The following is a 16227-nucleotide window of genomic DNA, read 5'->3' on the forward strand; positions in this document are numbered from 1 at the left end:
TCCGAATGACTACAGAACTTTCTTATTGCTGGTAATATTGAGAATAAGACACCCTTAACTCCCTCTGCCAAAAAATGCTAAAATGCTTGATCAAATATTTTTAATTCTCTCTGAAATCTTCTCTTTGTCTATTTATCCTGAACAATACATTGAGTTTGGTACCTCTCACAGTGTTGGCTTTCCCCAGTGTCAGGTCATTTTCTGCATCCCTACTCATCTTTATATTTAAGAGTTTCTGTCTTGCCTGTTCTCTTTATCACCTCCTGACTCTGGTGACTGGAAAACTAGTAACTGGATCTGGAAAGTAGATCTGGATAGGGAGGATCTACTTATGAATGACATGTCTCAGTAGTTTGTAGCTTGGTGGACACTTGTATTTACTGGACTCTCTACCACCAGAACCTCCATTTTCTAGGTCAGCCCACAGTAAGTATTACTCTTGCTTACTAACTGCCGCTCCCCTCTGAGTACTCTGATCCTTTTTGTTCCTCACATCCTTTACCAGCACAGTCAGATGGTTTTAATTTTTGTTAAAACCAGGTCAAAGAAGAATGTGAAAAACACAGATATACTTAGATAACTGGAAATGCTAAAATCAATTTGCTAATAGATGCAAACTGGATAGTATCCTATGAGACAACAAAATAAAATGTTTGGGCTCTCTTTTGTATAGAGAAGAAATCAATTCTATTAGACAAAATCATCTTCATTGCTCTTACTTTCCTACAAGTTAACTCTAACCCTAAAGAGATGCAAAATAGCCAAGTCAACAGAAAATTGGCCAAAGGTACAGTACACACCCCTACAAAATCAGATGACCACCAATGTCCACTACACAATGCCTAGGACTCCACTGACAGAACACCCAGGATCTTCTCTGCCCATTTCCAAGTCTTAAAACAACTCTCCCTGGTACCAGAAAATTATATACACAAAATAAATTATTAAAGTAAAAAAGATATAAATATATGTACACACTAATTATAATTACACAATAATCCAAATACAAATATTGAAGTAACTTGGAATCATATAAAATATAATATCAGGGCAGCCCTGGTGGCGCAGCGGTTTAGCGCCGCCTGCAGCCCAGAGCATGATCCTGGAGACCCAGGATCGAGTCCCGCATCGGGCTCCCTGTGTGGTGCCTGATTCTCCCTCTGCCTGTGTCTCTGCCTCTCTCTCTAGCTGTGTCTCTATGAATAAATAAATAAAATCTTTAAAAATATAAAAAAATAAAAAATATATAAAAATATATAAAAAATATAATATCAGGTTAATTGGCTTTCTATCAAATTGTTTACATTTAAATTAAAATATTAAGAAAAAACAACAGAAGTCAAGATACACAGGACAACCAAGCAAAATCATCAGCCTCATAAGTATGCTTCAGGCAAGCCTAGTTATGACAAAGGAAAAGTAAACATTAAGGATCGTACAATACAGACACATTCAGCAAGGATTTGTACATTTGTAGAAATCATCTTGGAATCTCAAGGATTTCTGAACATTAGATTGGAAAAGATCTTCTCTCAACAGGAAGGCCATAAGAGGCCAAAACAGCTTACAAAGGTAAAGAGGAGAGGCCAAAAGAAAAGACTGGGCCCCGATATTTGCTGACAAAATCAGAGCCAATTCAAGCAGAGACCATAAAACCCCCCAATCTGGAAAAAGGCCAAAGAATGTCTCCAAATTAACAATTAGTAAATTAATACTGTATTCCAGATAAAGGACCAGCAAAACTAACAAGTAGAGAGAAAAGAGGAATCAGGGATATTGGTTCAACATGGTGGAATATCACAGAAGACTGGAAAAATATATAATAATCAATCAATCATTTAATCTGTACCATCCATCGAGCTGCAACAGTACCAAGCATATAACAAATGTCCAAGAGGAATTAACTGAATGAATTATGCTAGAAGACAGAGTGTCAGCAGTAGTCTAACAATGCTAAAAAATCCCTAATGATAGAAAGTAGATGAGATCAAATCTATGGAGAAATTACAGACTAAAAAAAGGGGGGGGGGGGGATAGAAAAAGATTCTAAGAGCTATAAGCTTCTAGTCAAAAAGTCCAAAAATTATAGATAAGAAATATAGAAAACATCAGAATATAATAAAATATTTAAAAATAATAGATAAGAGTAATATTCTTATATAAATTGCCTTAGAACTGAATAATACAGAGAATAATTTAGATTCATTTTAATCACCTCACAAAATTAACTATATAGATTAAAATACTAGATCTTTGTAAAAACTCACAGAAAAGAGTCGTTAAAATAAAAAAGACTACATTATTCATTCTTGGCTTTGAGGGATGATAACACTTAAAGAACTAAACCAGTATCAAATTACTAAGAGTGTAAGTTTAAAATGTACAAAAGTGAAGGGCCTGGGTGGCTCAGGCAGTTAAGCATTTGCTTTCAGATCAGCTCATGATCCCAGGGTCCTGGAATGGAGCCCCAAGTCAGGGCTCCTGCTCAGTGGGGAGCCTGATTCTCCCTCTTCCTCTGCCTACCCCCCCCCCATTCATGCTCTTTCTCCCTCAAATAAAATCTTTTAAAAAATAAAATAAAATAAAATGTACAAAAGCTAGGATAAAATTAAACCATGTTTTATTTAGGCTTGCTTATGTAATATTTATTGTTAAGTCCTGAGTTTTCTCACACAATTAATTTAAAGGCAATTAAACAGCACGTGTCATAGTTAAATAAGACCAGGTCAAAAATGTATATGGATTATGGATCTTAAATTATATTAAATCAACTTTCTAAAACCTACTTTAATTATATATTTATATTAACCATTTTTAACTCAAATTTACTTAAAAGTATTATACATTAGGTTAAAATGACAAAATGATACATAATGCTTTAAAATAACTTTTATGCTAATTTCTTGGCTTGGGGTTTCCCAACAAGTATGAAATAATGAACTCCAACTCCTAGGAGACAAAGGCCTATGGATGAACTCTCAGGGGAGTTTTCCGCCCAAAACTAAGGTTGACAGTACAGTCTTCCCCTATTGGTGGGCAAGGCAGGTGTGAGTGTTTTAAATGAGGAGGCCCTTTTGCTGAATGATCTCTGTGGGGGCTTTAGTTCCATCTCCTCATCTCCATGTGCCTATATCCTATGTCACCTTGTAACCAACTCACGTCCTGACCAACACAGCCAAGGCATCACTTACTCACTATTTGGGTTTTATGGTGCCTGCTCAGGTTTGGTCTTTGGATATTTTTTTGCTTTCCTGGAACTTATCTATGCATTTAATAATACAGGGATTTGGTTATACGGTTAAATTTTTGACTTGGCTCTATTTATCAATGATAGATGCTATTTAATTTCCTTTAACGTAACTACGTAAGAAAATTCATGAGTTGACATCAAATATCATATAATCAGACCCAAACAAAGCTTTATGTATAAAATAGATAAACCAAAATTTCTCCATGCATTATAACTTATAGTATTTTTTAAACTCTAACATTTCAAACTTCAAAAAAAATTTATTTTTTATAACCTTCATATTTTATTTCTACATATTAAAGTAAGAAAAGATTTCAAGAAGTTATTTGCAAATGTTTATCAATAAATAACATTCTAGGCACAAGTTGTGTATTTTTGATATATAACAAGCTAAATTAGATACAATTATTACTCAATTTTCTCTGGTTAGCATTAATTTTGAAGTTCCAGGGCCATCTTAATGTGCAGTATAGAATTTTTAATGAGGCAAATACCTTCAGCACAACCCAGTGAAGATTTACTGGGTGGGTCTACAGAATCATAATTTGTCTCATTATTAGTTGTATGTTCTGTATCTACATTGCACTCAAACCCCAGTGCCCCTTAGATTCATGGTATTTAGACACTCATTATAGCATTAAATAACATATGACTAAGAATTTTTTTAAAAGAAAACACATAATGCTCAAAACTACTACTGTGGCTTGTAGGGTGCACCTGAGTGATCAATCAATCGAGTACTAGAACCATAAGCATTCTCCCTTGATCTCCACTAAAACCTGGCAAACTCACCAAATACACACTCACAAGCTCTCAAGATGCTTTCTTTTAAGGAAAAAAAATATATGTTTAGTGATTTTTTTTTAAAAATAGAAACAAAAAATATTTCTTAAATGAAAAAATAAACAGTATGAGATCTCTTTTTAGAATTACACTGTAGTAACCCTTCTCTAATCTCTAGAAGGTTTGAGAAATATTTGATTATTAAATATTAACATGGGGGGAAAAAAACACTCTTCAGAATCTAGTACTAGCTCTTCCAGGACTATGTCCTGGAAGTTTCCCAAGAAAACTTGGGTTTCAAGACATTATCTATAAGATATGTGCAATAAAACTTGCCTTGGTTCTCAGATATTTAACAGATCAAATGAAATATATGAAAGCAATTTAAAAACAATAAAATACACAAGCACGAATCTTCAATAATATCTGGCTGCAGGGAAAAAGGATGCTAGTATCCTATGTAAGAATTAAATTTGGCATATAAGATATTAGGTTAACAATATTAACACTATTCTCAAAGTTTAACTGTTCATCAATTTCTATCACATTTAAACACTAGCAGCTCTCTTCCCGCCTCTGAGGTGCTCCAACCCAGGAGTCTTTCTCTGACAGGCCCAGCGGAAAAGAAGGAAGCTGGGAACGGAGCACTACCAGCAAGGAAAGCTGGACTGCTGAACATGTGGCCCTTGAAGGGTGTAGCCAGGAAAAGGAAGATGCTCACACCCTGGCAGGTGGTCAACATCCTACCAGGCAGGCTGCAGTCAGGCTAAGCTCCAACATAGCAAAAGACCTGGCACTACCAGTCTCACCCAACAGGCAAACACGGTGGTGGCTATGGGGCTCATTCCTGAAGCTGGCTAAAGAACCAGGACAAGGGTGGGGGAGGTATGATTTTCTAAACCAAGCTAAGGATGGTAAGGATTCTGTAAAGACTCACTTCATTTGTGAAGACCCTCATTATAATTTAACTTGGGGGCTCTGGACTAAAAGCCTAAGCTATACCAAAATAATGCAAATTCTAATTTCTTCTTTTGTGTTGAGGTTCTAAAATGGTTCTAAAAATAACATACCCTGAAAGATAACCATGCAAGAACTCATAATCAGTCCCCTTCAGAAAGGGAAGCACTGATGCATTTTTAGATCCTTCCTCTAACAAATCAATGAGACCTAAGACCTACTCGGCTTTTATACTTCATTTTTCCTGTACAAAAGCTCTGTCTGCAGTAGGCTAAGTATACACATTGGGGAATATCATGGTAAATAAGAGAAAAAGACACACCTACAAATAATCACAATATAATTATAATCCCTATCGCAGGGGGAGGAAGCAAGTCACTAGGAGGCCCACCGGAAAGACTTAAGGAGCACCAGGAGGTAGAAAGATCCCACCTGGAAGTGAGAAGTGGTATTCCCAAGCAGAATACCACATGAAGACAGGAGGTGGTGAAAGCACCTGGAATGTGCTGGGCAAGGTGAGGAGCTCAGTGGGAAATAGCTTGGGGAATGGGGGAGCCTCCTGAAAAGCGAGGCCTAAAAGACAAAGAAGCCAAATTTCCAGAGTTGTAGATTTAGTATTACAGATTTTAGACTTCATTTTGTTGACAGTTAAAAGCTATCAAAAGATTTCATGGAAGTGAATTACAAAATATCACTATGAAAACAATGCTGGAAGGCAATGTGAAGATTACTTTGTATAGGAAGGAAACTGGAAGCAGAAAAAATAGTAGGACAATGGTTTAAGTAATCCAAGTAAAAAATGATGAAGCCTCAAGTTAATGGAAAAAAAGAAGAGGAACATTCAAAAACACTTAAAAGTTATTCATAATAGTAAATCAGGTATCTTTAAGTTATCTAACACACTAAGTTCTTATTACAAGATAAGGTACTTCATTACACCTCTTCTAAAAAAAATCAGAATGTAATTTGATTCTGGGCATTTAAGAAGGAAACAAAAATCATCAAGAGGTCAGATAAATCTTTCTGATAACTCAAAAAGCTTTAAAAGTATTAAGCCCCTTCCAAGTCTTTTAAAAATCAACTGCTTATAATAAAAATACTCATTAATTAATGTGTAAAGAGAAACATTAAATATCAAGTAATCCCAACCAAAATACAAAAGTATACAAGTATTTCAATCTAGCATCCTAAACAACTTCAAATTTCATCTTTGTATTCTAAAAAAGATAACAGGAAATGTTTTCTATAAACTGGTCGTTTCAGGACATTTAATTCTAACTTTTTCTTCTGTTGATAGAGCCTTCTTTTTTTCAGTTTTTGCCCAATCTTATTCTCAATCTCTAAAAGAGCATACATTTATATATATACTTCTGACAATTCAGTGCTTTAAAATTCAATCATTCTAGAACAGTAAGAACTTGTCTTTCTAGATGAGAACTTACTTTGCTTACCAGAAAGTGCAAACCAATAAAGTTTTAAGTAATGTAACCGCTTTTAAAGAAAAGTAGATAGATCACAAACTAAAATATTCCCTAATGTCAAAACTATCAAACAATCTAATTGCCTTTGATTTATCTGACTGTGCAACTTTTATTTCTGGTACAAACAGGCCAAATAAATGGGTTGCTAAAGTAATATACCAAGTTTCAGCTATATACTGGCAAATATTTAATAAAGATCAGAAGATTAACATTGTGACATTCTGAATAAATTATTTTATAGACAAATAAATATAATTTTAAATGACAAACAGAAGATTTTAATAGTCCCAACTCCAGCCATCCTGTGGACCTGTGTGTATGTGCCATATGAGCCATAACTATAAGCAGCTCCCTAGTCACATGAAATCAGACATTAAATTAACTTTCAAATAAAGTTCATTCCAACCAAGGGTAGAGAGTTTTCAAGTCTCCCCCCAAAAAAGAGTTTTGGAAAAGAGACTCTAATTGACAATGATTATTTCCATAAAATCGTTTCATGAATATTGAAGTAGTAGAGGCCAGTTTAATTAAGAATATAATTACTTTAAAATCTGAACCTGATTATTTTTTATTTCCTCCATACAAAAACTTTTCCTCTTTTAACAAAGAACCCTGAATTATATGACTTTAGTTAATAATTTAATCATCATATAAAATAAAGTTTGAAGTTTAGTTACCTATTAAACATACTATTTTTTTTACAACTTCTACTGTTACAAGATAGAGCCGTTTCTGTTTCAAAGAGTAAATAAAGCTATCCCAATACCATTATAATTTCTTATATGTAGCTTTGCTATCATACATAAAAAATAATCCTACACAAATTTTCCTGATGTTTCATTTCAACTTCCACACAGCCAATACATTTAAGCACCTACTAGAATGGCTGCTCCTACTGTGTCTCATACAGTAGGTGAGGCAAACAAGGCCCAAAGCAACCCCAGAGGAAGTACCGCAGCCCGTTTTACAGACATAGCCAGAAACACGCCTGGAGTCCCATGTCAGGAAGGGGAAGAGTCAGGACTTAAGTCAGGTATTCTAAATATCAAAGCTCACAATTTGTACATTATATTATTATGCAAATAAAGAGAAAATCTAGCGTTAGAGCAGAAATTTCTCATTTTTTGATAGATGGACAGAAAGACGGAAGTGCTATATAACAGTCCAATTCAACATATCACATCATCATGAAGTATACATGAACAAGTGATACCTTTTAAACACGGTTATTAAACAATAACAGCTACTGCTACTGAAATTATAATTTAGTTCCCCCTCCAATACGCAAACTGTACTAAGAACAGTGACCAAATTAGGACCACTTCAAAAACTAAATAATTTTTAATTCAAAATCTTTATAAACTCAAATAATTTGACATAAAATAAATGTATTTTTTCCTCAAATGCATTAATACATCTTTGAGATCTCATATGCCAAACTTCAATAAATCACTACAACCACGCCTTTTACAGTAGATTAACAATTCCAAAAGGAACCCTGAGCATAACAAAGCTACCAGAATCAAATGTTTTAAAAATAACCATTCTTATCCATGTTGTTTCTCTGTAAAACAATGAGTGCTCTCAAGTGGGGGAGGGCAGAGGAATTCTATTAATAAATTACTGAATGATTTTTTTTCTTGAAGGTGTTGGGAAAATCAAATTAACACATAACAATAGTTAGTGAGATATGACTCCATTTCTGTAATAAACCCCAAGATCAAAACGCACCCAAGGTAAATTTCCTTGCAAGGTTCCCAGCAGGAGTCTTCCTTTTTGTATGTGATTTCCTCTCACCCACAAAAACCAGGCCAAATACGCGCATGTGCCGCTAACACTAAGCAGCACTTCCTTATTCACTCATGTCCAACAATTTATGGATGATCAGTGGCAAAAACGAGCAAAAATAATGAAAGAATGCAATGAAAGCTCCCTGAGACCAAGCTGGACTTCCTACTCATTTCTGTGTCTCTCTCAGATGGAGGCCTGATACAAATTAGCCACTGGGGGGAAAAAGTCATCTGGTCATAAAATACAGTACAAGGTCACTTTTATGTAAGTTTGCCAAAAGGGACATAAACCAGGACAATTTCACACTGTGACACAGGATAGAAACATATTAAAGCAATCTCTGTTCCTCCTCCATTGTGCTGTCACAGTGCTCAGCTTTATAGGCCTTCCCAGCACCAGCACCGGGCTCTTCGCTTCCACCTGGTCAGTCTAATTAATTAAGAAAGGAAGTTACCTCAAATTCTGTACTTTTTGCTTTTATTATCAAGCACTTCGTTTGAAGTTATAGGAGTTAACCTCTTAATCCTACAGACTGTGTGCTATGTTCTGGACATTTGGGGATGTCTGGATAGCTTGGATAATTGGTCAGGATGTTGCTGTCGTTTATATTAAATTTTATGCCAAGACTTCAAATCAAAAGATAGGCATTAAGGTGAGTCACAATATAAAATTACTCCCAGAAACATCTTTGGTTTGTAAATTAATCTGTCACTGATTATATTTTTTCACTTTCATTAAATTGTTGAATTTTTGCCTTATAACATCTAAACTCAAAGTAAGATGTTAAAATATAATATGAAACAAATATATTCCTAACTCCTATCTAAACCCTGGCCAGCAGTTAGACCTTCAGAGTTCACGATGCAATCTGCTAACATCTTCTGACATCATCCCACATAATCTAGAGGTCTCTCTTGAGGCAGAATGGGAAGAGAAAACCACTCAACTGATCTGCGGTGTGACAGGAACAACAGTGCCACTGGCCCCAATATCCTCATACTCTGGTATTGATTGAGTGACCATGATAAAAACTGGAGAAAGCATCTCCATCACAAAATACAAAACCCAGCAGATGCAACCTTTTTTATCAGAATTGAAGCAAACATTAAGATGCAAGCATGGGATCTGGTTCAAACACACATGAATATACACAATGCTTGACACAATACATACAGGTGATTGAGAAATAAGATCAATTTGATAAACATTTAAGTGCTAATAATAAGTAAGAGTTCCAAGATAAAAGTCACCTTCTTACTAAAAAAAACTTTTTGTTTTATCAAAACCATTTACATTCTCCTACCCTTGAGTATATAAAGAATGGGAATAGTGAGGAGATGGTCCTAATAAAATAGAAACATGCACCATGGTAAGGAGAGAGAAGAAAGGCTTATTTAAGGCCCTTAAAAGGGCATGGTCAACCCCCCAGGCCTAAAATGTCCTGTTTGAATTAACATAGTGGTTTAATTAAAAACTAAGTAGAGAATTCTGCTTAATTTGATTTTCAATTCAAGCTCTGCATCCGCCCATGGCTAGTGGCCAATTTCCGCGTCTCGGCACAATATGCAAGGGGCTGTTTTAAAATCGATTGCCCAGGGGAATCAATGGGAGTATGGTGGAGCCATATGCCACTTAGGGACTCCACCAGACTTAGACATAGTAAAACAGCACCAGGAGGGTGGCCAAAGGAATAAAAAAGAAATTTAACTTAACCATATTTCAAGTTTGTCATTACTCAAATCATTGTGCTGAATCTACCAATTAGAAGGGTTTTCTAAGCCCTCTTCAATATCCCTTCAGAACTAGATGTGTCTAATGTAACCAATGAGCAAAGAGCTTTAAAGGATATACACAAAGGAAATCCTTGCTAGCCAGTTGTTTTAAGCATGTCAGTTTTAAACATGTCAATGTCTGTGATACATTTGCCTCAATGAGGCAGCAGTTAAAGTCTGGGATACAGTCTACAACACTGTGTACAGTACTGTAGATCTTAACAAATGTTATGTAAAACCTGCCCAATATAAGATCTCCTAAGATCTTATATTAGAGAAAGGCGTAACAATGAAAGGCTTAAGCGTATACTTTACCCATTTAAGACTTAACCATGCAATACTAATAACCCTTAGAACTTTCATGTAATTGATTTTAAAACTGAAAAATTGAGCATTTAAAATACATCACAATTACCTTAATTTTAAAGCTTTCTAAACAATTCTATGGGGCACTTGGGTGGCTCAGTGGTTGAGCATCAGCCTTCGGCTCAGGTCATGATCCCGGGGTCCTGGGATCAAGTCCCGCATCAGGCTCCCCACAGGGAGCTTGCTTCTCCCTCAGCCTATGTCGCTGCCTCTGTGTCTCTCATGAATAAATAAATAAAATCTTTTTTAAAAAATAAAAAAATAGACAATTCTAATAGGGTCTAGAATGTACCTTATCTTCAAGCAGGTTTGATTTTGCTTTAATCCATACCATTTCAAAATGGGAAAAGTAATTTGTAACCTTAAAATTGCTGAAGATAAAAAAAAATTGCTGAAGATAATATGTGAATAATTAAGAACTGACTGTGCCGTGTTCAGTTGCTTTCTGACAATCCCACAGAACATTTATTAGTGAAATGCATTAAGCTCTAGAATTATGGTACTAATAGTTAACATCTCCTGGGCCATGTGTTTTACAAAAATAATCTCTCATTTAATCCTTTAAATAATACAGTAAGGTAACGATCATTACTATACCATTTTACAGAAAAAGAACCTGAGGTCCAGATGAAAAAACTAGCCTAGCCCATGAGACTCTAAGGCAAATTTTCTCACCCTAGCACCCTCATTGACCATCTCTCTGCCACAGGCCCCTTCTCCTCAGTGCACAAAGAGCAGAATCATTCTGCCTCTTCTGCCTCCAGGCTACAGCCCCATCTCCCTTGCCTCCTCTAAATAGCTTTAAAGACCAAGTTCTTTCATTTGGTTCCTACAACTCCCAATCATTGTCCAACCACACAAGTCAGATAAATGGCAATCAACCATCCTGAGCTCTGTCTCCTTGCCCTCCTAGAAATTTCCATCCTTTACTGAGTTTGGAAATCACCTGGATTGGCTATATCCATTGTACCCTATAGTCCTCCAACACATCAGTCCCTCTGAGATCATGGAATGGAGCTGGTGATCTTGAGGGATTCTGAGGAGACTAACATAGTCAAAGATGTGCTTAGAAAAGAATATTCTTTTAAATGTGTATAAAGAAGTCAATCGGAGGACAAACATTGTATGGTCTCATTCATTTGGGGAATATAAAAAATAGTGAAAGGGAATAAAGGGGAAAGGAGAAAAAATGAGTGGGAAATATCAGAAAGGGAGACAGAACATGAAAGACTCTTAACTCTGAGAAACGAACTAGGGGTGGTGGAAAGGGAGGTGGGTAGGGGGTGGGGGTGACTGGGTGGCAGGCACTGAGGTGGGCACTTGATGGGACGAGCACTGGGTGTTATTCTGTATGTTAACAAATTGAACACCAATAAAAATAAATTTATTAAAAAATAATAATAAATGTGTATAAAGAGACTAGAAGTAAAAAACTAAGAAAGACTACTATACAGGTGTAGGTGTGACATGTCTTCAGTTACCTTCTTGTGTCCTTCCTCAAGCTGCTTCTCCCCTTGGACTTTAGTCTACAAGGGGGAACAAGAGAACAGTGACAGGTCACTGGGGTTTCTGTCTGTTTGTTTTTATTCTAGAGATAGTTGGTAATTCTGCTCCAGTTAAGTGTAGCCAATTCCCTCTTCTAGTTGGTTAGTTCATAACAACGGAAGAAAACAAGTTGGAGACAAGTCTACAACACACACTGTTTTTTAAAATAACCTGTTTAATTAATAATAATAACTAGAATTTTATAAATTATAAAAAGTATAAATTAGATAGCTACATGTATACTACCAAATATGAAAATACACTTAACCCTGAGCTTTATCAATTGTTTTTGTACTTGGTAAGATTACACATGAGATTGAGATAGGATGAAAGAACAATATGCATATTTAAAGCAAACATCAACACAGCAATGTTAGTGACATATGTTGCCACACTGTTTAACAGGACCACGTGTATGATTGATTCAGTATGCTGATATCTCTACAAAACACAGTGTTTCACATATGTTTAAACTCTGACATGTATATTTATCTCTATACTTAAATAAATCAGTATACGTAAAAATCTTTTTCAAAAATCCTTTGTCAACTCCGTTATATATTACACAAAATCCAAACTGACTTGCAGAGCATTTGAGGCCTCCAGGATGTGACCCCAACAAGCTTTCATGTACCCTGATCCCTCAACTAATTCTCTATTCTATAGCTATGTGTCAGCCATTCCCTCAATCCAGTCAGAATCTATACCTTTGCTCAAGCTTGGAATTCCACACTCCAGAAAAAGCCTGCTCATCCTTCAAGTCTCAGCTCAAGTGCAGGCAGACTCCTCCTACAAAGCCCTCTCCAATCTCCTGGGCGAATCAAGACCTCCACTCCTTTCAGTGTCTCCCATCACAGCTGGCTGTATAAAAGTTCATCATACTGTGTCCTATTCGACTGCACCTCTTCTTTCTTCCTCTGTCTATCCCTTGAAGGCAGGAGTCCTGACTTTTCAATTTTGTCCCCAGCAAGGCCCTATAGTAGAATACTTAGTTCCTAGTAGGTACTTAGTAAAACTCTGTTAAATGAATATCCATCAAAAGCTTTGGCTCTAAAATTATACAAAAAAATCGCTTTCTCAAGTGTCTCCAATGCTCTCACTTCTTGATGTTCATTCTTTCTAGCCCTCTTTAACATAATATTTTAAGTTCCATTGTTCTAGAAACTGTCTTCCAGAAGATCACACTCCTTTTGTTCCCTTGCCTTCTGACAGGGCCTGCTCAGCAGTCTCCTTTGCTTCTTTCCTCTGCCAGGAGGCCATAGAGTCCTCCTTCCTGCTCCAGCCCCGTTTGTCCTTGGCCACTTCATCCACTTGGTCAGCCTCAATAAACTCTCCACAGTGCTGACATGTGAAGAACACAACCACTTTGGGAAGGCTAAAAGTGACCCTGGGTTTTAGTACCAGTTCTGGAATTGTACATATGTGGTCCGTAGACAACTTAATAACATTTAATATATCTGGACCTCAGTTTTCTCCTTATAAAAGGAAGGTTTGCACTGAATCCCTTTCAGCAAAACTCCTATAATTTTTTCAAGAACTCAAACACTCAAAAGAGGTTTCTAAACTGAAACTACATAATTCTTTCACACTATACAGATGACCTAAATAATTTAAATACATCATGATAAAAAAAAAACCAATTCCAATACATCAAAGCCAGTTTTCTCAATGTCAGATTTGTCTGCCAAACACAATGATCCATTCTGATCTCAGTACATTTACTATATGTGAAATCAACTCTGAATTTTCAAGTTCAAACTATTCAAGTATGGAATAGTATCTAGAAAGTAAAAGGGTGCATCAACTAAAACAACACTTTATCACCTCTCAGTGACTCTTTCCTGGCATCCTTCAATGCACAGATCTAAAAAATGCTGTACTTAAGGTTTAAAATTAGAAGACCTGTCAAAATGTGAGACTGAAAAATTTCATTCCTAAGTACCTATAAAAAGTTATATGAAATAAAAAGTAATAAAAATTCACAGTTTACAGTTTCTCTTGCCAAACTTATTGAATTGGCATTACAGTATTATTTAAGAATAAGATACAAAGGCATCCTTTCACTTCATATATCACAATACAAATAGAACTAACAACTAAAAAGGTGTAATGAGGGGATCCCTGGATGGCTCAGTGGTTTAGCGCCTCCCTTCGGCCCAGGGTGTGATCCTGGAGTCCCAGGATCAAGTCCCGGGATCATTGAGTCCTGCATTGGGCTCCCTGCTTGGAGCCTGCTTCTCACTCTGCCTGTGTGTCTCTGCCTCTGTGTGTGTGTGTGTCTTTTATGAATAAATAAATATTTTTAAAAAATAAAAATAAAAAGATGTAATGTATCTATAAATAAACTGTAACACCAAGAACTCATTTTGCCAAAAAGTATTAACTACTTAAATCTTTGTATTATTTTCCAAATGTTTACAGCAAAGACCTCCACAAGCTAAAAACAAAAACATCATTAAACATCATTCATTTCACTTTAAAATGTTATATTCAAAGACAGATGAAGCTACTGCCACTGATACAATATGGACTGATTGTTTAAGATGCTCTTGCAAAGTCTCCTATTTTGCTCACTTCTAACGTCCCATATTTACTAAGATCAGTAACTCACAGTATCTTGAGAACATGACTATCTAAAGGAGGACATCTGATTTTATAAATGCCACTCTCCAAAATACTGGATGTAAAATAACTTTTACATCAAGATATGTTTTAAGATTTTGAGAAGTTCATGTCCTGCTTTAAACTAAATGAGAGACCCTAAGAAAGGAAAAACAGCTATTTTATCAGCTTTATTCTCTACAAATACTCCACCAAGTTTGTATGTACTATAAAAACATTCAAAAGCCAGAAGATGATTTCTGCACTGTGGACACACAAAATCATTCAATATGCAATTTTATTAATATTATTAACACGATTAGTATTAATAAGATGTTGTTATTACTAATTAAACTTTTTATACTCCAGTCAAGTGGTTGTTCAAGCCTGCTTTTAGTAGCTCAACATGAATGACATGGACTTTTTTTTTTTGACATGGACTTCTTAATTCAACAAATTTAATTCCAAAATATGATTCACTTACCTTTTTCAGGCCAGCAAAACCTTCAGATTCCAGAAAGAAAAAGGCAAAGGGCATCAACACAAATAAACAAAGGTTGGAAAAGAGAGAAGCAAGATTCCACAAACCTATAAAGAGGTAACAAAAACAGAAGAAAGATCAGAGACAGGCCATGTCAAAAGAAATTACTATACTAAATTATTAGTCAAAGATCTATACTTTTTTTTTAAAGATCTAGACTTTTTCATAATAAAAACATAAACTTCAAGAGAGTGACCTAACAAATCACCTAAACTTAGAAATGAGAAAATAATTACACATCCAAATTTCTGTAACTTTGTAAGTTGTACCTATTAGGAAATGCCAATATAGAAACTAGAAATATTTTTCCTCATGTTCTAAAACAAATTCACCAAAGATATGACAAATGCAGAGATCCAAAAACACAGTCTCTTTAGACATATGGCACCTGAATATTTAAATCAGTCACTAGCATTTATTGAGCACTTAATGCCAGATATTCTACTAGACATTTTACATGCATAATATCATTTAAGCCTAATAAAAACACTAAAGATAACAATTAGCATTTATCGAGTCCTTCTGTGCCAAGTACTATTCTGAGTGACTTACCAATGTTATACAAATGCCTCATAGTAATCCCACCACAAGACAGAGGCTGAGGTTGGTTATATAACTTAGGTAAGGTTGCAGAACCTGCCAGGGGCAGAGTTAATTCCTAGGATTTTTAAAAGCCACTATATCATAGAAGTTTCAGTAAGCGATTCTAAGTTGGAAAGAAAATGTAAGAGAGGCAGGCAAGTTCATATCACCTTTTCCCTTTCTGGCACATTCCGTACTCTTATAAAATCACAATAAAAAGCTACTAGGATGATAATAAAAATAGATTTAGATAAAGAAGACTTTAAGTTTGTCTTTGGGATTATATTTGGCCAAACATCTTACAAGTTTTAGAGGTAAAACATGCAAATTTAAAGACAATTTTTAAATTAATGCTTATAATATTTATAAAATCAAGAGTTAACGATAAAATCATGTTAAGCATAAATTCAATCTATCATATGCAATTATCATTCAGTGCTTTGGAAAACAGGCAACTGATGTGCTTTCATCGCCCTTATTTAGAAGATGCTGTTCCAAGGACAGGAGTTAGAGAAACAAAATACAAAACCCTCTGTGTTCACCATAAATATGGTATGA

At 35.4% G+C, this 16227-nt stretch overlaps 1 protein-coding gene across 13 annotated transcripts in view; it reads right to left on the bottom strand.

Annotated features, from left to right (window-relative positions):
* Positions 1–16227, bottom strand: part of LMBR1 (limb development membrane protein 1) — a 147102-nt gene that overhangs the window by 75246 nt on the left and 55629 nt on the right. For 8 of the 13 annotated variants that reach the window (XR_005371383.1, XR_005371382.1, XM_038559822.1 and 5 more), the window contains 2 exons: positions 15031–15134; positions 11882–11926 (listed from right to left, as the gene is read on the bottom strand). The exons of 1 other annotated variant lie outside the window; for it this stretch is intronic. Coding sequence is in view for 10 of the 12 variants with exons in the window: in XM_038559822.1 (XP_038415750.1) it covers positions 11882–11926; positions 15031–15134 (149 nt within the window). In the remaining 2 variants the exon portion in view is untranslated. The remainder of the gene's footprint in view (positions 1–11881; positions 11927–15030; positions 15135–16227) is intronic. 4 more of the 13 variants (XM_038559826.1, XM_038559821.1, XM_038559829.1 and 1 more) reach the window with 1 other exon arrangement.

The sequence above is a fragment of the Canis lupus genome, chromosome 16 (assembly GCF_011100685.1).
Source record: "Canis lupus familiaris isolate Mischka breed German Shepherd chromosome 16, alternate assembly UU_Cfam_GSD_1.0, whole genome shotgun sequence".
NCBI lineage: Eukaryota > Metazoa > Chordata > Mammalia > Carnivora > Canidae > Canis > Canis lupus.